The sequence below is a fragment of the Platichthys flesus genome, chromosome 12, assembly GCF_949316205.1.
Source record: "Platichthys flesus chromosome 12, fPlaFle2.1, whole genome shotgun sequence".
NCBI classification, from domain to species: Eukaryota; Metazoa; Chordata; class Actinopteri; order Pleuronectiformes; family Pleuronectidae; genus Platichthys; species Platichthys flesus.
The window spans coordinates 8,406,403-8,429,057 of record NC_084956.1 but is presented as its reverse complement, the minus strand read 5'-3'; the positions used below and the strand labels follow the sequence as shown (position 1 = coordinate 8,429,057).

The following is a 22,655-nucleotide window of genomic DNA, read 5'->3' as shown; positions in this document are numbered from 1 at the left end:
AAACAGTCCATATTTTATTTACAGCAACGAAAATAAAAACATGTCCCATTTGTGAGAACATTTTAAATACATTTGATTTGACATAAAAAAAAATGATATACCAAGAATATCCATGGCGGAAGAATGACAACGCAACGACGGATTAAAATGCTACAACTTAACATAAAAAAATATCTGAAATCTATGGGGGCGTACGGTGTAATTCACAACACACAGCTCCAATAACCCCAATACAAATCCAGCATTCACGACAAAACAATGGTGTCAGCGTACAGAAATGACAACGTGCATTGACGATGTGCAGTGGCAAAACAAAATATCATCTGTATCTCGAAAAGGAAACGTTTCTCTTTTCGTGAACCGTCAATACTTTGCCCATAAAATACAGCGAAGGATGTCTCCTCCCACACTGAAACTCATACAGTAACAGATACCGCATCGTAACTCTCACGCAACTCCGATCTCAGCATAATGAGTGATTACAGCTTCAATACATCAGAAAATGTCTTCAGGAAACTGGATGTGAACATAAAAATACTCAATGGAACATTTGTCAAAAAGAAGGTAAAATTATGTATTTTAAAAGACCATTTGAATCGGTTTTGGTGAGATGAAAGTGACTCCCTGTCAAAATTCAATTGACAGATTCAACTGCATATATTTTTTTTCTTTAGCTCTCGTGGCAAAACAGTGCAAATCAACGGCTTTACATTCCTTTAGTTTCCACGTGTTCAAACCTCACAACACGGCTCAAAAAGACTCCCGAAGAGTCGAATGATTTATTTTATACTTATATATATTATATATATATATATATATATATATATATATATATATATATAAAAAAGGGATTTTCTCTCTCTCTCCAGGAAGAAGCACATGCCACCGCTGTGTTTCATCAAACAGGGGAGATGTGTGTTTTTGAGAAACAGCACGGACGTGAAATTATGTGCGAAAGCTATAGTTGTAATCTTTTGTTCATTCCCCTCTCAGGACTGTAAATTTATCTTTGCATGTAGATACAGACATGTAACGTTTCACTCGTGTACGACACAGTACGATCGTTGTCATCGTTACTCACAGACTTTTTCTCTCATGGCAACAACAGACACCGCACGAGTTAGAAGACACACAACATCTCGCTGCGAACCAGCTCCACCAGCAAAACAGGATCTCAGAGTCGGAATTATTCAGCAGCTCACGGGAAATGATGCACAAGTAAATGTATTTTGTGATCATGGGTGGAAATGACAAAAAGTTATTTAAGTGCAACACATTCGGGGGGGGGGCACTGTATTTACTGTAAGCTGAAGAAAACACAACAGAGGAGTGTCTGAATGCATAAAACAGGATACATGAGGCACTGGAGATCATTCATACTGTAGCAGGCTGTGCTCACAATATTCTCATAAGCATGATTGGGCTTAGCTACCAACGGCAGACTGCTAACATTTTCAACATGCTCAAAAAAAGTGCATATTATCCAAAGGACACTTTCTCAACAAGTGTGCTCACTCTTCGTTGGAATCGTGGAGATGAAGACATTTTCATTTTTTTGGGATCACTCAACGGTCAGAGGAACGACACTGCTCTGCCACCGGGGGGCGTCTGTGAGCCTGGTTGAGTCTGTTTGTGCAGCACAGACGGACGTGAGGCTATAAACCAGCGTTGTGCAGGTTGGGGATGGGGTAGAATTTGGACACTCGGCTCTGGGTGGTGGGGTTAAGGCATTCAGATTCACCGCTCATCTTGAAGAAGACCTCCTGCTCCTGGAGCTTTCGCGTGAACTCCTCCTCTAGCGCCTGCAGGGGGCAGCAGATACAAACAGCTGAGTCAACCACGAGGAACATTACATGAAGAAAAGAAAGCTGCAGCAGCTGAATCCTGAAAACAACACGACTGCAGAGAAGATCTTGTTCAGAATATAAATCTACCTTCTTCCTGGGTCTGAGCTTCTCTCTCCACTCCCTGATCTCCTGGCTGTGCTCCTCATCCAGCTCCTTCAGCTTCTGGGTCTCGTGTTCAATCAGGAGGTGGCATTTCTCATTCTGAAAGAAAATTACAAAATGTAACATTTATGAGCTGGATTAGCATCTACTTCTCCTCCTTTATGTGCAATGGAAAAACTCTGTGGCTGTGCTTTTGATAAATCAACATTTTAAATTTTTTAAATGAGCAGTGATATTTTATAATCCTAAAATCCTAAAACTTGGTATATCTTCTTGTTACGTCCTATAAAATGTGCTACAAACCAGGTAAACATAAAGAAACATATGTGTGTGTGTATGTGTGTGTGTGTGTGTGTGTTGTAGCTCCACCTGTAGCTGCTGCAGCTCCCTGATGTTGGAGTCACACTGCAGCTGCAGGTCTCTCATCTGGTTTTCATGTTTCTGGTGTTGATTGAGTCTCTCGTTCTTCTGCCTCTTTTCTTCCTGAGATCCAAACTGGAAGAAAACGATAAACCAAAGAGTGTAAAACGCTGGGCCAAACAAAAATATCAAATCATCTCTCTTTTTTTTGGCAGAGAGGTCAGATTTTGAAAAAGTGGTCTGCTTGTGCTGCAGGGATTGTTTCATTTCAAATATCTACAACACTGACTGGAACCTCAAAAATCTAACTTTCTCATATCTCTGATTTCAATGTACATTTCAAAGTGACAGGCAAAGAACTTTTTTTTTTTACTTTCCTGCCTCAAGACTGTGCTCTGGCTTTATCAGAACAAATACTGGATAACGGAGCCAGAGGACTGGTGACGTTAATGGTGGAGATAATCAGGAGTATTGTGTTTGCATTGGACAGATCCCAGGTGTGACTCTATGTGACATAGTGTTGCTAAAAAAAGATTGTGCCTGCTGAGTCACTTGTCCTGAAATGTGACAGCAGGGCTCCAGTCGGTGTCACTACCTGTTTGATCCGCTCCCTCTCCTGCTCCGGGGTGACAGATGCCGTGGCAGTGATGCGGAGGCTCTTCTTGAACATGGCCATGCGGGTCTTGGCCTCGCTGCGCTGGATCTTGGGCAGACGAACCCTCTCCTGATTCTGTTTGTTCTTCATCTCCTCTATCAGCCGCTGATTGTAACGGTGCATCTGCTCCATCTCCTGCAGAATTCACACACACACACAGAGCTTTGAGTTCAGCTGGGTCCCTTCAGAAACACCACACATTTCATCCATGCAGATTCCGCTCCGGGTCTCACTTTCTCATGCCTCTTCAGCAGCTGGTGTCGTTGCAGGAAGTACTGGTCTTTCAGCTGCTGCTTCAGCTGCTGGTGCTTCTCCTGCAGGTGGCGCTCCTCCAGCTCCCACATGGCCGCCTCTCGCGCTACAAGACACAGCGAAACATCACGTGAGGCCACGTACGGGTGAGTTTTCGTACAGGCACATGCATGTGAGCCGGTAACGAGTAGAGTGACAAAAGCAAACAGAGACAGACGACACTGTGAGCGAGTGAGACAAGCTGTGACATGTTCTCAGAGCCTGTGTTTGCTCATTTTCCTCCATGTCAAGGTCAGTTTTACACAATGCTGATGAGAACATAAGGTGCAGCTCACATACCTTCTCTGTACAAACTGAGAGGAAACCAGGAGTTAAAAATTATAACTTTTTCGAATTTCACGCTGCCGTTGGTTTCATGTTTGTTTAAGGTGAGACTAGAAACCGGTTCAGATGTTTGAGCTGTGTGGCTGCCTGAGAGATGATCATGATGCCTTTCATTCAAATTGAACCATAATCTAATTTAGACAGGTTGATAACAGTCTGTTGATTTGATTCCTTCAGCTGAGGAAATCAGTTTTTCAATCAGTTGTACATTCACCAATCTTTCATTATTTGTGCCTTGCATGTCTCGAAAAGTTTCAACAATATTTCTTAAGTTTACGTTATTCTGAAATAAATAGAAAGTTAAAGTTGTGGTTGAATCAATCAATTTAAGGGACTGGTTAAAACAGTAAGCTATCATATCTGTTAAGTGTCGTCTTCTCCAGCTCGTACCTCTCATCAGCTGCTGCTTGTGGTTGAGGCAGTCCCTCTCAATAGTGGCGATCTCCAGTTTGTGCTGCTGGATGATTTTCTTCAGAGATCCGTCCAGGTCCTGCTGCTGCTTCTGTAGGAACTCCTGCTCCTGAGAGAAGAGGGAGAGCAGTGAGAAACAGTCAGAGGCTAAGCCATGGTTATGAAGACAGAGGGACAGCCGAGAGACAGAGAGAGACAGAGGGAGCTGAATAAAAAACATCAAGTCTGATATAACATTATATTAACTATTCAATGTCATCCACTTCAAGCTCAGCACGACACAGAGCAACTAAGATGTCACATCATCAACTTGAATCAGGAGCGAAGACACTCAAGAGATCATGGATGGCACTGATCCACAATGGAGGTGAAGAAAGAGAGAGAGAGAGAGAGAAAGAGTTCAGTTCAGTTGAGATTCAGATTCAGTTTTATGTAAGACGACATCTAGATGAGATTAACATCGTCCAGGGAACCAGTGCTTAAAAAATGTTTGTTTGCCAACGTGCACAAGTATGAAAGCTTTTATTTCACAGAATAAACAATGCAGAAAAGATGTGCATTCAAGTTTATTGTATGTATAAACACAAATTTTAAATCAAATGCTATTAATTTGGTCGAATTTGTGTTTTCTTTTTATAGCTATTTATAATTAAGTCTATGGTTAAATTGTACTCGACTATGAACCATGATCACTTAATCAGTAGAAAATCTATGGAACATTATCATTTTACAAAAATCCCCCCAAAAATAAATAAGTAAATCTGAGCCGAACGCAATTGTGCACAAAACTCGCAACTTTTACATCCATCTTGTGAGGCAGCTAGTCAACATGGATCTCAACAGTTGGTGATCAACAACTACACCCCACTGGGACGGAGCACTGTGCGTGTTTACTCCCAGACGCCGATCTAGTTGGAATCAAATATAAATAAAGCCATATAAAATACACAAACTAGATGTAGCACATTTGTGGATTGGTGGAGGAGAAAAAAGACACGGCGCAGGATAAGGAGAGAGAACCACTGCACAAACACAGTGATGACAACACGCAAAAACAAAACACCGCCCATGCTTACATGTGTCATTCCTAAAGTTAAACTGCACCATCACAATCTAGCCTGACACGTTACTTTGCACACATCTAAGTATGGGCGAGCGACGGAGAGAAACAGGGCGGGAGTGGGGAGTGGGGTGGGGGGGGTAGACTTACATCCTGCATCTGAGCGTTGAAGAGTGCGCATGAGGACAACTGAAAAGACTGTATCATAACCTGGGCCACTGCCTGCGGAGGAGAGCAAACAGCGCACTCGCCCTGATCAGGGACAGACAACAGCAAACAGCAGCAGACTCAGGATCTCACACACACACACATACACACACACACACTCCAACACACACACACACACACACACTGATTCTTCCTAAGCTATGTAAGACATGGCCCTTTCAATTTTGGGACTATCGGTGAGTCTAAGGCGAACAGCACAGCTCTGCGTTAACGTTAGGAGGAAGTCAGTTAATTAGTTATGAACACTCTTCCCATAAGAAGAAGGAGCATTCTCTTTGTTACTTTCCATGCTGCTGGCTCACGAGAGTCACCTTCTGTCTGCGTGACGTTCACCAAATTCATAAAAGATGCACAGGCAAAGTCAGGAAAAAGCTTTCAGCACAAATGTCGACTGAGGAAACGAAAGCTGTGTCTGCAATCGCCCCTTCTCTGATTAGTTCCCTATTAGACGATGAACACTCAGCAGCAGATAACATGTGCGCTCGGTGTCGTCACTGACGTGGAACTGTAATTTCCACATACACGTAGAAATCTCAGGTGCAAAGAAATGCACTGAAGAATGTAAAGTAAACAGAATTTCTTTTATTATACATTTATAGCTTGATCTAAAAAATCTGTCACAAATTTGTGAAAAAATGCTTGTCACAAACTCCCCAATGTGTCAAATGTTTTGTTTGAGCAACAGTACTTTTCATATTTGTGAACATAAAATCTAGAATAGTGATAAAATTGAATTTTTATCACTTACAATTAAAATATCACTTAAAAAACTATTTATCAGCTGATTAATGCTCTGCTCAATACAAACGCTCATCTACTTGCTTTGTATGTAATATAACCATAAAGTAATTGAGCCCATTGATTTAAATGTCCATCATGGCTCAACAGCACCACATATATAAAGGGGTTAAATGCAGATCAACCTTGAAAGATTGTCATGTTGCTTAAAATTATCTAAAATGTATTCTAATTAAACTGATAAGAGGAAGTAAGGAGTGATCACAGACACAGCGATTCCCTTTGCTTGAATATACTCACACGAATGGAGATATATAAGGAGAGAGGAAACAGAGGAAAGAGAGAGGAGAAGTAGTCTCTTACTCCTTCACATAGGAAGACACAGCAGGTGATGGTTTACCTCGGCAGCCTTTAGGAGCGCTAGATCCTCCTTTACGCGTTTCATGAGCTCTTTTCTCAAGTGTTTGGGAGACTGTCCAACTTCCTGTTCGACCTACAGTGTGTATGCAGAAACTGGTAGATGCTGCATGTATATAATGAACATCTAACAAAGCTTGGCCAACAAGAGTAGAGGACATGCACGGCCCGATTTGAGAGGAGAGATTCTGTATCCACCCGACCAACTGATTTCAAGTCAGCATGCTGAAATCCAACTTCCCCGCGAGTGAAGTTTTCCACTCGTTTGATTAGTAGTTATTCAGAGCACATCAGAGGTGTCAGTTTGAACTGCTCGAGTTGGAATCATTTTAAGAGGAAGTCAGGAGAAAGATTTGACAAGTACGAGGCAGAAGATGTTAGTCTCATAAACAGCATTTATAACTTGGAGTTTGATTATTCCCACAGCCGTCAGGATCAGTTCTGACTCTTGGAATTAAAAAAAACAGAGTAACTGAGTTGGAATCGTCTGACAACTACGATCTCTGAATATTTCACAGTGCTGACATTTGGACCCTTGCCAGGTACTCAAGTTCTAAATTAATTAAAATAAGACCTAATGTTAAACTTACATGCTTCAAGTCTCCATACTAATCCATGACTAAGGCTTCAACTAGTAATAATCTTTGTCGTTATCAATCTGTAGATTATATTCTTACAGCTCAGGGTGGCATCTTCAAATTGTGGGTTTTGATATCAACATTCTGAGTCTCAAAAATAAAAAAACACACAAGTCAAAGATACGCAGAAGCTGAAACTAGGCAAATTTGAAATGTTGCTTTAAATAACAGATCATCCAAATGTTGATTTATTCATTGATTAATTGTGGCAGCTCTATTAAAGACTTTTCCGTATCAGTTACTCTGATGTAAGGATTATTGTATTTTTCCCAAATGAGCCCAGCACCACTTAGAAAAATCTTCAAAGAACATTGGCCAAAGCCTCCTCACACACTCATACAGGAAACATGGTTAGTTAACAAATACAGTGACAAACAATATACAACATTGAAAAAAACTAAACATTTTATCATTGAAAGGAAACAGCTCATATTTTTGTAGTTTAACAACAAAAAAGCTTAAAGCAGAAGTGACCACTTGATGCCAGCCTAAAAAACCTTATATATTTTAATACACTAAAGAAATATATTCTGAGAAAGCAAACTGCGAGTTGCACAACCAGCACCAGGTTCACATAATGCACAACAGATGCCAAACGGCACAACTGCCGGAAAAGAGCCAAGTAAAGCGAAACACACAAATTGCAAGCGCACCCAGCACATCCTACAAAGCACTTACGCTGCAAACTGGGAGGATCAATAGTTAAATAAATGACCAAATCAATGAAAAAACCCTGTATATATATAAATAAATGAATTAATTTACAAATGCAAAAACAAATAAATAAAAATAGAAATATAAAAAGGTAAATTAAATGAATAAATGTAAAAACAAAGATATAAATAAAATAATTAGATTAGATATAGAGATATGTCTAAATAAACTTTTTCATCGCCAAACTAGATTTATTTTTCATTTACTTAGGCATTTCATTATTTAAACTAGCATTTATTTATTTGTTTATTTATTATTTATATATTCTTCATTTGGTCCTCCATATTCTAGGCAGAGAAAGAGGCGGAAAAGACAAAAAAGCAACTTGCATGTGTAACAAGCCCAGCACAGCATCATGATAAGGTTCAGCCTGAGACTGAAATTTAATCATATAATTCTCTAAAAATAACCGATACATTTGCGGCACAGTATTTCAACAGAGGAGAGCAGAAGCCTCTGGGCAGATGAATAATAGATACAACAACACAGAGCTAGTGCCAGCTAGAGGAACGATAGCAAAGTCGGTCCCGCTCCCATAGGACTAAAATGACGAAGCCAAAGTTCTTAGACAGATGCACAATTGAAAAGCTTGTATCTACGGCATGCAAGCGCTTATCACCCTGAGATCCCTGAGTTAAGAGCTGATCATTACAGGCACCTCCACACAGACACAGGCAGGCACGACCATACCTCCTTCTTGCGGTTCTTCAGCATGTTTTGGAACTTGGAGAGTTCCTTGTCTTGATCCGTTTTGATGCGTTTGGCTTCATCTCGCAGTCGGCTGGTGTGATCCTGCTCCAGGCGTTCAATCGTCTGCTTCTGCTTTTTCTCCAGATTTTCCACTTCTTGGTCATATTGACGCTTCTTAGCCTGCACAGACAGAATCAGTACACAATCAATCAATAATAGACACTTGCATCAGCCTGATGAAATGACTGTATCTAAAATAGCACAAGATTAAAACAGATCAACAGCCAAAACTTTGCTTAAGAATTTTAATTTACTATAAATAGATGTATATAGATTTGTTTTAGAGATGGACAGGTGTTTTTAATGTAAGATTCTCCGTTATGTTCAGATCAACTTTGAGAAGAAGAAGCGTTTTTCTTGGGAGTTGGCTCACCAACAAAAAAAACACCTCAAACTACTGTGGTATGAAGCGAGTGACTCACAGTAGTTTCCTGTTCAAAGCGCCGGTGGATCTGCTCTCTCTGCTGCTGCAGCTTGTTGCTCAGCAGCTGCTGGGCCCGCTGCTCCTCTTTCTGCAGGAGGCGCAGCTCTCGCAGCTCTTGCCGCCTGAGGAAACCACAGCAACAGTGTAGTCAAGCTGACATCATATTTTCTCCTCTCAAAGTTTGTTGCTGATGAAATAAGATTATTTCCAACCAAAACTTGTATATTTTTTTTTTATATGCAACAAAAGATTAATTACAACAATAGCTTCTTGTCCTGCGTTGAGTATTCTGCTCTGCTCTGCAACTCTAAGCATTACTGATCTTCAGGTCATGAACTCCACACTAAACACTTACGCACTTGTACAAACAGTTGAAACAGCATGTTTCATGTCTTTAAAAGGTAACATATAACATACAGCATTCATCACAGGAGATAATCTGGCTTTTGTAAAAGATGTGGGAGCAGTGAAATACAACAGAACTATTTAAGGAGGCATGTTAAACAGGTCATGTCCCATATTAAGACCAATAGTATGGTGAGCAGATTGCAGACAGACGTACCTCAGGAACCTCATCTCCTCACTCTTGGCGTCGCTTTCTGTCACTATCTTTGAGGTCGTCACACTGACCTCCACACCATCCACCAGGAACTTACGTGTTTTCTTCATAGTCTTCTTCTGACGTCTTGACTCCTACAAATGAAACAGGAAGGTTTTGGGTGCAGGAGTTATTAAAATAGTGTTTATATTTTAACAACTGAGGTTATAATTGAGGCAAATGTTATGTTACCTGCATAGAAATAGAGCCCCCTTCTTTGCTCTTGGACAAGAAGCTGGAGATGGACAGATTGAGGTCAAGGCTGTTAGTATCAGCCGCGGAGCTGCTTCCAGAGTCAGAGTCCTTCTCCACATCTGGCTTGATCACAGCAGGACTTCCTTGCTCTGTCTTGGTTTCAGAGTCGGTTTCGCTCTCTGGGACAGAAACGGCATCTTGAGAAATGCTCTCATCCGCACAGCTAGTTTTTTCCTCATCCTCCTTCGTGGTGATGTCTTTAGATGGTTCCACTGGTTCTGGAACTGGTTCTGCTTCTTTGACTTCATCGCTGACTCCATTTGTGGACTCAGTTGTAGGCTCATTCTCCAGTTCAACCTTCTCTCTAGTCTGATTATCTCCCTCAGGGGCTTCATTCTCAGGCTTTTCTTCAGGCTGATTTTCTTTGGTCTGCTTCTCTATTAAAATATCAGTGGAGGGATCCACTATTGACTTTGACTCTGTTTCTCCATTTACTTTTGTTTCCTTTTGATTTGATTCTATTATCTCTTTGTCTACAATTCCATCTGTAAAATCAACTGCGTCTTCTACTGTAACTGTCACTTTGTGTTGAGGTGTCTCCACACCTAGTTCTTTGTTTTCTTGTCCTGCCAGTGCTACATCCACTATTATAGGTTCTGCTTTCTCATGTGTATCTTCAGGTCGCTCTTGGGATTTTGTAAATTCGTCTGTACCTGCTTCTTGTTTTTGTGTTTCTTCTTGTTCTTTCACATCCTCAGGCTTAATTTCTTCTTCTGTTTGTCGAGTTGGTTCATCCTTCTCTTTCTCCTCTTGTGTCTCCTTCTCTTCTTCCTCCGTTTTCTGACCATCTGTGTAAAGGTCTAAGCTTTCTAAGTTCTCTTCAGGCTCTGCTACTACAGGTTCCTCAGGAATCACTTCACATTGTTCATCTACTGGTTTATCCTCTGTAAGATCTTGAGAGACAACGTCCTTGGTGGGCTTTACTGTCGGCGAGGCCAGGTCTTCATTACTGGCATCAGACACCTCATTGAGTTTCTCCTCCTCAGTCTTGTCGACCTCACTTGTTCCAAGTCCTTCATCTGAGAGCTTATCACTGGTCCTGTCCGCAGCAGGCCCGCCCTCCGTCTTTTCTGTAACAGATTCCAGAGTGGAGGGAGTTTGTGGTGCTTTGTCGTCCTCTGAGCTGGCCATGCTGACATCTGAGGGTGCGCGCTTGTGCCCAGGAACAGCCTGTGTCCAAAGTAAGGAAAACATGAAAATAAAAATGTCATCAATGATTAAAAAAAGGTCACAGTGCTGTCTATATTACAAAGCTATCAACGAGGGAGTATATATAGTACATACACAATACTAATAAAAGTACGTACCTGTGGTGTATCAGGCTCATCCTCCTCCTCCTCCTCTTTGCTGTCCTCGATCTCCTCTGTGACTTCAGCTTTGGCCTCGGCTATGAGTTCTCTGAGAGGTTTGCAATTGGTTACATTGCTGACAAAGGGATGCTACAGATGGAGACAAGACATGGAAATTGATTAGAAATGTTTTTCCTTCTCAACCTGACAGGATGAATCAAATACAAGCACAAACCTCAAAACAGAAAACTAGTAATTACGGCCTCATGGTTTATGTCTCTACCGACCGAAGCTATGAAATAATGTGACACTTATCACTTAATCTTGGAGTCTAAAAAGATGTTTCTATCAGATGGAATTTAATTCCCTCTGGCAGTATTGATGAATCAGAATAAAATGGACGTGAGGTCAGGGATCTTGACCTTTGACCACCATTAATCCAATCAGGTTGAGCAGTGATCTTTGGTGCCAAATTTGAATAAATTCCCTAAGGGCGTTTTTTGAGATATGATGCTGATGAGAATGAGTTTGATGCGAGGTCACAGCAACATGGACCTTTCACCACCAAAATCTGATTTCAGCTCAGAGTCCAAGTAAACATTAGGACCTCAAGGCGGTTTTAAAATAATGGAACAGATGGATGTACGTACAGTATAGTACAAATGGACAGACAGATGGTTATCATAACATAATGCCTGCAGCCAGTGGCCAGCATTGTAGATGGAGGAAAGCCACTCACCTGTAGAAGCTGTATTGGACCCGGCCTATTGTCCACATTCTTATCAAGTGCTTTCCGCAGAAAGTCGTTGAATTGTGACGACCTATCGAGAATAAACAGAAAAATAATCAGTTGGTTGGCCACGGAACAGAGTTGTCTCCCCTGGCCCTGCTCTGTGGATACAGCTCTCCTCTGTGGCAGGTTAAGCATTAACAATTCACTACACTTTAACACATTAAACAGTCAACATTTGCTTATCTCCCATCCGGAAACATTCCCGTTCCACCTGTCTAGTTATCACCAGCACACCATCTCACCAGCGAGAGGGATGCATAAGTGTGGGCGGATCGGCCTTGGCTATTTTCAGCAGCACTCTCATGGGATTCATCTCGTGGTTGGGCGGCTCAATCTGTGCCAGCTCTATCAGGGTCACCCCGAGGGACCAGATATCAGCCTTGTAGTCGTACGGACGGTCCTTGGACGTTTCGCACATAACTACCTCGGGAGCCATCCTGCGAAATGAGAAGTCAGAGGGTTTGTAATTAACATTTGGGCTGCAAGTGACATGATATCTGATATTTTTCTGATTCCTTTAGGTCAATTCTCTTAACTTTTCAAGGGAGAAAATGCAGTAACATAGCATTCGTGTGTATATTGGTCTGGAATTTGAAGGACAGGAAGCCTGCTCAGTATTTAAGGCTGAGGTCAATGACGCTTTTGTGTCACTGTCGGAAAAAATCATCACCCAAAACTGTTGGACACACTTAAGGCAATTATCTGTTGGACATGCAGTGTCCTCATGTCTCTAGGCTGCGTGACTCACCAGTAAGGAGTGCCGATGAAAGAATCTCTTCTCTGTAACGTCTTGGTGTTTTTTGCAGAAACCCCAAAGTCAGCTGAAATAAGACATTTTTATTAGTTTCATCAGAATATGTAAATGTAACTCAATAATGAAACTATGAATTGACTGGAAGAGGAAAATGTAGAAAAAAAACCATTGAGGACATTTTCTACTGGAGAAAACCAGTTATATAAGAATCCTTTTTCTAAATTAAACTGGCTTCAGATTTCAAATATTTACCCTACTACTGGGCATAAGTCCATTTTCACTGCCAGCACTGCTGTTATCTGAGTGGCTATCTCCGATGCTTCTCCCATCACTTACAGCATGTACGCATTAGGAGGAAGGAGAGATCTATCATTACCTCCCTGGTGACTGCTTGATTATTATTGTTTGCCCAGCTCTGTCGTGACCCTCCTGCCTACAGAACATGAATCATCGGGGAACCAGCAGCTCTGGATGCAACAGCAGCAACATGAACACTTTGACTTCTTGAATATTATGTAACTAATTCAGTGCTTCACCAACTCCAGTGCATTAGTGTTGTATAAAAAATATGCCTCTCTCCTTCGGGTCGACACTGTAACACTGTACTTCATTTTCTAAATTCCACGGTAAATGTCACGCAGCATGAATGACTCATTACTGAACGTAAACACAGTGCTGTGCACTTGTCATCATCCCCAAAGTCATGTAGCTCAGCTGGTTACAACCGCGCTGATGGCCAAGGGATCCACAATTTACTTTACTAATTATCTTTTTTTTAAGATCTATTAGTGTCGGCCCTGCTGGGAGGTTCAGAGGGGGCATATATCTGAGAGAGGAACCACAAATGTATCGTGTCTTGAGTATTCCAAAGTACATGTGCTTAGCTGTAACACAAGTGCACTTATCTTCTTGAATAATCCTTCACATTTGTTAAAACGAGAACAATGCCCGCTCTAGAGATGCCTGTTTGTAATGGGCTGTTCTCTTGGCCAGTGGTAATGGTGGTTGTGGCTTTCTTTCTGAAACTGTAAAAGTGACCTTCTGTTATTGTGAGTAAAGACTGGCTGCAGGACTCAGTCCGCGGAACCCTGAAGCTGCAACAACATCACTTACATTGATGAGACCCAGTCATCACTGCTACACAGTGATGGTCACCTGTTTATTCAACGTTTCTTAATATTGAACTTGTGTATATCGCATCAAACTCGACTGACTCTGCACTTTTTTGGCCGTTAACAATAAACATGGCAGGAGCAAAGCCAATAAGATGAAAAGTTGTCGAGATATAAGAGTCAAAGACGGACAGAGATTTTGTGGAATTAGTAGATAGGTATTACAATGCAATCACAGCAGCAAACATTTATATTTTTACCAAGTTTCACTTCTCCATCCAAGGAGAGGAGAATGTTCCCGGCTTTCAAATCTCTGTGGATGACCTTGTTCTCATGGAGGTAAACCAAGGCCTCTAAGGTCTGTCGACACACCACACGGATCTGAGGCTCTGTCAGGGGCCTCTCCAGTTCTGTGGAAAAAACATGCACACAGATAATTCTTTAGTCACATATTTTTCCAGATCATATATTGTCACTGTAGTTTTTTGTGCCTTTTAGAAACACAGGCTTGGCCATTAGAATGTATTAACAGTAAATATGATGGCTTAACGGTATCCAATAGCAACTGGAGGACAAATCTCCTCCCGTATACCAGCCAGCATGAATGACTGGAAGAACCTGGCAGAAGACATTTCTTCTAGCTGAGTCAGACCACAGAGCAGAAACAACATCCAACAGAGCAGTGAATTGACTGGCATCATCTTTGTTGTTGTAATTCACAAATAAGAAAAGGTTGTGAGGTGTTTCTTTAAATCAAAATAAGAGAGTGTGTGCTGGTGTTAGAAGTGGAGCAACCACTCCTTGAAAACCAAGCTATAATAATTACACAGTTGGACCGGCCTCTCCGAGTGAGGAGAGGGAAAGAAAATCCAGCAGAGGTTTCAGGGTGGAACAAAAAGAGTTGGCACTCGGGGATGGAGCAATGAAAAGGCTCCAGAACTTTATAGTGCGTTTCTGTTTCCTTTAATGAATGAGGGACTTACCCAGCATGATGGCATCCACTGCGCCGCCCGCACAGAACTCAATCAGGATCTGCAATTTTAAAGCAGAACAAATTGGACAAATTAGTAATGCCTGCTGATAGCAATGAAAGAGGAACTGTTATCCAGAGTATGTAAATAACATGACCTTCAGCACAGACATCAGCATCCCTGTTATATGTTATTGATCTCATTGTGGGGCCATTCTAAGAAACCAATCAATCGGACACATCTATACTGAGCTTCCTCTAAAGGCACGTCTTGTGATTTCCATTTCAGGACAATCCTATATAGTTACAGGTTTGATCCTCTCCTTGCATTTTCTTATAAATTCATATTCTTTGGTAAATGCTTTGTTTGCTTGTCTACACAAGACTTCCAGGATATTTCATCATACATTCTGATAAAATGTCATGTCCTTGTTTGTCCACTGTATATTTACAAAAAATAACCTTAAGCTAAAAATATAATTTCCTGTGCAGACAAATCCGTCCTGGAGAGAAAGAGAATTTGATTCCTTTAACAAACAACTGTTCTATCTACTCTAAACCACATTATTTGCATGAAGGGAACATGTGAGAGGAAATATTCTAGGTAAGTAAGTCATTGATCCTCACACAGTTGAGTAAAGGTTTGTACAATATACCATTTAAAACTGTTGATTCAGTATAGCTGTATAACAAGACAAAGACTATGGGTTTATCAGTTCACAAAGCACATCTGAGTTTAGTTTTTGAAGCCACAGTGCATTAGACGAACATAACCCTGTTCTTTAATACTGTTATTGAAATGTAAAACTGCCCAGCCCCTGACCACAGCTCTCTCTCTTTTATCAGCTGATGCGATGTAACCGACAACCACTTCGTCTTTATTAGCTTCGCCAGCATGTAACTTGGCAGCTCAGGGTATCAGATGATAGAAAAAAAATCAATCAAAGCTACAACCAAGGAACACCCTCTATTCAGAAGACAGAAACAACAAGGAGGAACCAAGTGGTTCTTCCCGTTCTGTATAATCATCATTGTGTTGTGGCAAACTCGCAAGTTATTAACATTCCTGTGCCTCTGACAGGTGTTGCACAAATTCCAATTTGCTGAATTGAACATCACTCCCAGAAAAACCAATCCCTTTAGGTTTAGCAAAGTATTTTCTTTGATTTATAACTAATAGAAAAAAGGAATATATTATACATTAACACAATGCCCAACACATGCAAAGCAGAGTTAGTTACACATTCATCAGGCTGCTAAAAAAGATTGTGGACGGAGGGGTGACCGGAATGCAGCTCTGAATTATTCACGGGCACTTTCTCCAGCCACCGAACCCACTCCATTATCTTCTCATAGATGCGGACAGTCCACAGGGGACGGTCACATGACACCACCTACCTGGACCTAATTGCTCTGGGGCCTCTTACTGCACAAAGAGTGAAATCGACTGATCATGTATTAAATCTGCACTGTGACTGAAGTCTCTGCTCATGGGGATAAGGAGGCAGACACAGGAGTGGGTTTTAAAATGGGTGCAGAGAATTTTACTCCACTATAATCACTGTTACGATTTGGGTCAAAAATGGCGTGATTCTACTGGAAGTCATGGGATCCAACCATAGTGATTAACCAGTCCATTATTTAAAAAAGGAAAATATATAAAATGTATTTTTCTCACAAGGAAAACCTGCAGTCGAGCATACTTACCCTCAAACTAGCCTCTAATTGTGTCACATGACTGGTTTTAAATGCTTCAATCTTTGGCTACAGGAAACAAAAATGCAGTGCGACTGTCCTTATATCGTGATGTGTAAATGACATGAGAGTTCTTCAAGAGACGGCATAACAAATGGTGGTGAATTAGTGTGTCTCCCTGCATGACTTGTTCGCTGAGTCTGCCTCTGTCTCTCCTTGCATGACTTGTTCTCTGCCTCTGTGTCTCCTTGGCTTCAAGTCAACATCAACACACGAAAAAAAGAAAAGAAAAGACAGTCCTGTCAGTCAGGCAGTGGCTTGCTTACCCAAAGTTTGCTTTCAAAATAAAAGGCATCCAGCAGTTTGACGATGTGATGGTGGTCACAGGAGGCCAGAATTTCGATCTCCACCATGTAATCCTCCAGTTCATCCTCCGTCTTGGTGTCAATCACCTTGGCAGCAGCGAGGGTCCCATTGTGCTTATTCTGAGCCTGGACACAGCATGAACAATACGAAAAAAAGGAAGTTACATACTAGGAATATTGTGTATTCTTGCAACATAAAATTTGTAGAGGAGACAGAATAAAAGGGGGATTGTTTCGAATGAGTATGTTGGTCACTTTCTGCCACGGCAGGGCGGCTACTGTGGTAGAACACACATCAATGTTAACGACCTTATTTAGGACAAAGCCCTTTAGGAACTAAGGCAATAAACAGTCGAGGACTTTATTGCTTGTTTAACTGAAAGCAATCTCCCGGGGATTAAAACTCTATAAATACATTTTATAGAGAAAGTTATGCTAACATACAGTTGTATATTGAAAAGTAAAATGGCTGTAAGGAAAAAAAATTAAGCAACATTCTGAAACTTTCCGACTTCCTCCACTTCCTTTTCTAACCTCTAGTTATTTCCTTTCACTTTGAAACACCTGCTTTAGCATGCGATATGAAGTCACAGTGGCAGTTAGTTAGTTACATTAAATCACATTTGATTGGCTTATGTGTGACCATATTGGTAAAAATGCCTCAAAATCTTTTTTCTTAATTAGGCTGCGGTCAAATAAACACTAATATGGAAGAAAAAAACACACAACCCTTTAAACAAGTAGCTGAGTAGTAGTTTTTTTCAGGTGGTTTAATGTTTAAGGATACAGACACAATCTCAGGGAGTTAAGGAAAAAGAAACGGGAGGGCGTGCTGGGAGCCACTGCTGCTACAGAGTGTGTCAGAGCCTATATTTACACATTTCTGACCTGACTCACTCTCCGCCTCTTTCCCTTTGTACTGGCTGACACTCGTCTAACGTGAGCCACCGCTGACACATTTACAGATTCAGTATAAGCGTCCTGATGGAAAGTGAAGCGATTATTCATGGGTCGCGGTGTGTCTGGCCTTTGTCGTTATGTACATGACATTTTACTCTTGTTGTAAATACTGGTCTGATTAAAAATATGAAATCAGTCTGTAGGTGATGTAACAATGTAAAAACGAGAAACTACTATTTGTTCCTTATAAATAACCGAGGCCACATGCATGGGGTTTGATAATCTTTTAGATCTAGCAAATAATATGACCTATTTGATATGGAATAAGTTTTTACATGATAAATCTCATACAACCACCTAGTAGGGGGCTTCACCTTGTGTCTCTCATATTACAACAGGGTATCAGTTAAATTTAATACTTTTTAAAGACCTTTTCCAGACCATAAAGAATTCAATTTTGAACATGTCCCAATTACGACACAAATGAAGTAATATTGGAGTCATAGATTTACTACCACTTTCCCATAGTTGATGATAAAGTGAAGAGACCTATAAGAGAATAAACCCTGGAAACGTGACAGCCTACAGTGAAACTGCAGAGACTGGAGGTATCCATGGTCCTTCCCACAGCCAAGTCGAATGTACTGAGATAAATTCTGACCAGACTTTTAAAAGTCATCAGTTTTATGTTGTGTCTAGTTTTATTACAGCATGCTTAAATTGGTATCATTGCGAAAAAACTTGAAACCCATTCATGTTGCTAACATCTTTTTTAAAGCATGAATAAGTAGCCTTAAATTAAAGTTTAAGACGTATTTAAGACATTGTATGTACATTTTTACGTATATCAGACTGAACCAAACATTCAGACGATTGAATTTGACACTTAGTTAGACTTTTTAAGGCCCTGCTGAAACCCTGTTTAACACAGATACATGAATATCACTATGTGAAGTGGCTGGCTGTGTAAAAATATTTACGTCAGGAGCTCCTAAGAAATTAAAAGACAGTCTGAATTGTACGTGAGATCTGGCCTTCCTCTTATTCACTCCCACAGAAAGCTGATTCACACTTTGCTGTTCTTTGTCACCCCACCCAAATGAGGTAACCGGCAGAGGCCTGTGAAATAACTGATGAAATGCGTTGTCTGCGTTGGCACTAATGTGACCTGACCCCGACTTCTCCTCACCCCTTTATGTGTGGGAACATTGTGAGGTTTTCATCAATAAATCTAGTCTGACAGGGCATGAAAGGCCCCTGTGCTTTCATCACAGTTAGCTAATCAGCTCACAGGACTTGGAAACTTGTGACTGATTTCTTTTGTTTTGGCTGTGAGCTGCATTATTTGACCAAAACAGATCCAGGAAGTGACAACACACCGAGGGGGAAGTCCTTCAAAGAATTTCAGTGAAATCACACTTGAAAACATCAAAGTGTTTCTTATATTGCTGACGAGTTCACAATGTAAAACAAATCCACACAAAGATGACATTGAGAGTTGACCGGTGTTGGACACAAAAACATGAATACTTTGTGGGATATTGCAATACTACACTGAAAACTACAGTCTCAGAGGGAGGAAATATCTCGGCTGTTTGTCTTACTCGACCAAAACTGAATCTCCATAAAAGGCAGCATTCATTTGAAGCTATTTAATGATATTGTGGCTTTTGTGGCCGCAATATACAAAAAAGGGTCCGGCAATAAAACAATAACAATAACAATCAGAATGCATTATAATCAATAGCCAGGTAGTAAATATTAAATATATGTATCTATCAATATATTACTTATTCATTGTGCAAGCATGGTGAAGAAGTTAATACATAAATGGTTTTAATATTGTACCTGGGATTTGTTAAATGTTTAGCTATTTATCACGTGTCATTCTCTGGCCATAGAGTAAACTATTGAACAGGAACCTTCACTCAAGAGCTAAAAACGTGTCTTTAAACTCAGGAGAAACAATAATGTGACATTAATCGTGACGATCAGATAGAAACTGAGTGATTTGAAGAGTTGACATTCTTAGCGAAGGTACTAATGTATAATGTACAATATGTGTCAGTCAGTGTGTAAATACAAGAATTAACGACTAAAATCTGCAGACACACATGTGCAGCTCTCACACTAACAATTCTGCACATGTGGGAGTGACACGTTTGTTTTTGCAGGACTACCTGCTGGTTTCTCACAGCAGACTCAGATTGAAAAAAACAAAACAAAACAAAACAATCCAGTCTGACATTTGTGAGGCCATGTTTATTCTGTGGAAGTGGGACCACACCTTCACCACTTTGCCTGCAGCCAAGTGCAACTCAATGACATGGCAAAGTCATTTTTATAAACAGGGCCTGGACCATAGACTGTATATGTAGAGGCCTGGACCTTAACCCTCCAAAGTAAAAGTTATGTGTGGGTGAGGTTGAGGTTAAGGTGACACCAGCAGCTCCTGCAGGTTTCTGGTTTGTTTTGTGTTTCCTGGTAAGTGAAGGTGCAGTGTTCAGAACAGGGTGATCACATGAAAACACATGAAGTCTAACGGATGTGGCCTGGAGGAGGAGGAGGAGTGCTGCTGTCATGTTTAACGTCGCATCCTCTCTCATCTGCATCAACGTGACACACAATGGACGCTTGCGTGTGTTCGAACCCCCTTAAGGACGGATGTGAAACTGTGTTATTACCTTGTACACTTTCCCAAACGCTCCGTCCCCCAGCTCCCCGATCATCTCCCAGATGTCCTCCGGGTTCACGTCCCTGTGGACATGCTCGTACTGCTTCTTCTTCCTGTCGGGCCCCAACTTGAACATCTTCCGAAAATTGAAGAAGGACATGTTTGTGTCTGTGTGGGGATGCGGTCTCTTCTTCTTCTACTTCTTCTTCTTCCTCTTCGGTTATTTCCGCCGCCACGGGAAGAAAATACGAGTCTAGCGGTTCTTACTCCTCCCAACGCGGGGCTCAACTGTGGAGAAGAGCCGCATTCACGCGTGAAACGAAGCCGGACGAGCGGGTGTTGTGTCCATTCAGCTGCGATAATGTCAATTATAACTTCCCTCGACGGCCGCTCCGCACAATCACATCGCAGCTAGCGGCGTTTCACAGCCCGGATGAGCAGGAGGAGGTGGTGGAGGTGGAGGAGGAGGAGGTGAAGAGTTAGCTCCTGTTTCCGATCAAACCCGCTGATAGCAAATGAAACGGTAAATATTTACAGTAGCATCACAAACCACGGGACACGTTTGTATCGTTTAACGTTACCGAGAAGACCGAGAACACACCTCGCGCTTCGGTTGGCTGAACCCACAGAAGTTAGCGAAGCGGCGACAAGCTGGCTAACATGGCTGCAAAGACTTCCGTTGAAAAACACCTTCAAAATAAAAACGCTCACTGATGACGGTGGTTTCCTGTAACACTGGATCCAGGGGGGGGGGGGGGGGGGGGGGGGTGCTCAAGTTGTATTAGTCTAGTCATGTGCAAGCTGCACAAGTCAGCTTGACTAGCCTGACTAGTGACTAGTGCAAACTAGTCTCATCTTATCCACCGTGAGCGTACTGTGTTCTACATTTTGAGAACCTATTATGCTGCGTACTTATATGTTCTGTCTACTTATATGTTTACACCGCGGATCAGAGAGAAACAGCATTTCAATCCCGTCCATCCATGTCCTTTGCCAGTGGATGGACACCTCTCATGAACAAGTTCAAAGTTCAGTTCATACAAGTAAACATGAATAGTTCACGTTCATAGTTCACCATTTCAATTCTGAACTAGTTCATAGTTCAGTTCATTTCGTAGTTTTAAGGTGGAAACTGAGAATGAAAGACTTGTTAAAGTAAACCATATCCATCACTACCACTTGCCTTTATTGTCGGAAGGTTTTTCAGACCGTGTGTAAAAATCCCTCAGATAATAATAAGGTGCATCGGATCTCGGATGTAGTTGCAGAGTCTGCGTCTCTGCTTTCTCTTGCCATCTGTGTATGAGACCGAGAGCTGTTGTGTCGCAGGTATGGCCTGCCCCTTTAAGGAACGTTGTAGTGTGTGACACACTGTGACGTGTGACGTAGTGCACCAGGGTATTATGGGAAAAAACGCTAAAAGTGTGTTTGATGATAGGAGTGTCAGAGTTACGAACAAGAAGTGTGTCGTGTTCGTTCGCTGGACTTTAATAAAGTTACACATAAAGAGAGGATTCCTGTTGTCTATACGCAAGGACGCTACAATATGAACGTGTTCACCGTACAAATTCATTATTTGTCATTGAGTTGCGTTCAGTTTATCGTTCTCATAAAAGTGAACGTGTTCAATGAGCTCGTTCTTTTGCGTTCGTTCATGCACAACACCTTGCATATGGCAAGAATTGACAAATAAAGTATACTTTGACTTTGAGTTAACACATGAGAGTTGTTGGACGAGGAAAAACAGATCAGCTCAGCAGTGAAAGCATTCATTTAAGATAAAATTAAGGTAGAAGGAGCTTACTATTAAACAAAAGTAAAATACAATACAATACTAAAACTATATACATTCAAAAGTGCAGTGTGACATTCGTTGCAAATGTGGTAACAACTGTGGTAATGTATGTATGGAGTGTATGTGAATAAGTTACTGCTGGATAAGTTATCACTGAAATATAATTGAAACCTGAAGTGCCGAGAGGTCTCACATAAGCACAAACGCCACAATACGACTATAAAAGTGACAACACAACAATAAAAAGCCACATCATGAATGCAAGAAACACAACTGCAGAGCCAAATCATCATGAATGCAACGCCGACAACACAGTTGTAAAAGCCACAACTAGGGCTGAGCAAATTAACGGAAAATGTATTCTTATTATTCATAATATTGTTATCAATATTATTGTTATTATTATATGTTTCAGATGCAATTTTAAGAATTAGACATGGGATGCTTTAACTTTGGTAACTAAAGGTTTGTATTT

General features: G+C 41.1%; 1 protein-coding gene across 4 annotated transcripts; it reads right to left on the bottom strand.

Annotated features, from left to right (window-relative positions):
• Position 1: 1 nt before the first annotated feature.
• On the bottom strand, positions 2 to 21,011 carry slka (STE20-like kinase a). 4 transcript variants are annotated; one of them, XM_062401376.1, is made up of 20 exons: positions 20,396 to 21,011; positions 16,773 to 16,937; positions 14,765 to 14,813; positions 14,042 to 14,191; positions 12,664 to 12,736; positions 12,158 to 12,352; positions 11,862 to 11,943; positions 11,141 to 11,272; positions 9,771 to 11,003; positions 9,543 to 9,673; positions 8,979 to 9,102; positions 8,497 to 8,676; positions 6,438 to 6,530; positions 5,222 to 5,293; positions 3,991 to 4,120; positions 3,198 to 3,322; positions 2,905 to 3,099; positions 2,319 to 2,444; positions 1,935 to 2,048; positions 2 to 1,802 (listed from the first exon to the last, which is right to left on the bottom strand). In XM_062401376.1, the coding sequence occupies exons 1-20, from the start codon at positions 20,543 to 20,545 to the stop codon at positions 1,656 to 1,658; spliced, it is 3,666 nt and encodes a 1,221-aa protein (XP_062257360.1). In that variant the 5' UTR covers positions 20,546 to 21,011; the 3' UTR covers positions 2 to 1,655. The 4 variants fall into 4 exon arrangements, with proteins under 4 accessions (XP_062257360.1, XP_062257361.1, XP_062257362.1 ...); XM_062401377.1 differs by lacking the exon at positions 5,222 to 5,293; XM_062401378.1 differs by lacking the exon at positions 6,438 to 6,530.
• Between the last annotated feature and the right edge of the window lie 1,644 nt (positions 21,012 to 22,655).

What these genes read in the sequence shown, in the direction of transcription:
- slka (XM_062401376.1), bottom strand. Translation starts at nt 20,545, where the DNA reads ATGTCCTTCTTCAATTTTCGGAAGATGTTCAAGTTGGGGCCCGACAGG. An exon ending in ATGAGCCTGATACACCACAG is followed by an intron (nt 11,004 to 11,140) that starts GTACGTACTTTT and finishes CTTTGGACACAG; the next exon opens with GCTGTTCCTGGGCACAAGCG. An exon ending in TGCTGAAGAGGCATGAGAAA is followed by an intron (nt 3,100 to 3,197) that starts GTGAGACCCGGA and finishes TGAATTCTGCAG; the next exon opens with GAGATGGAGCAGATGCACCG.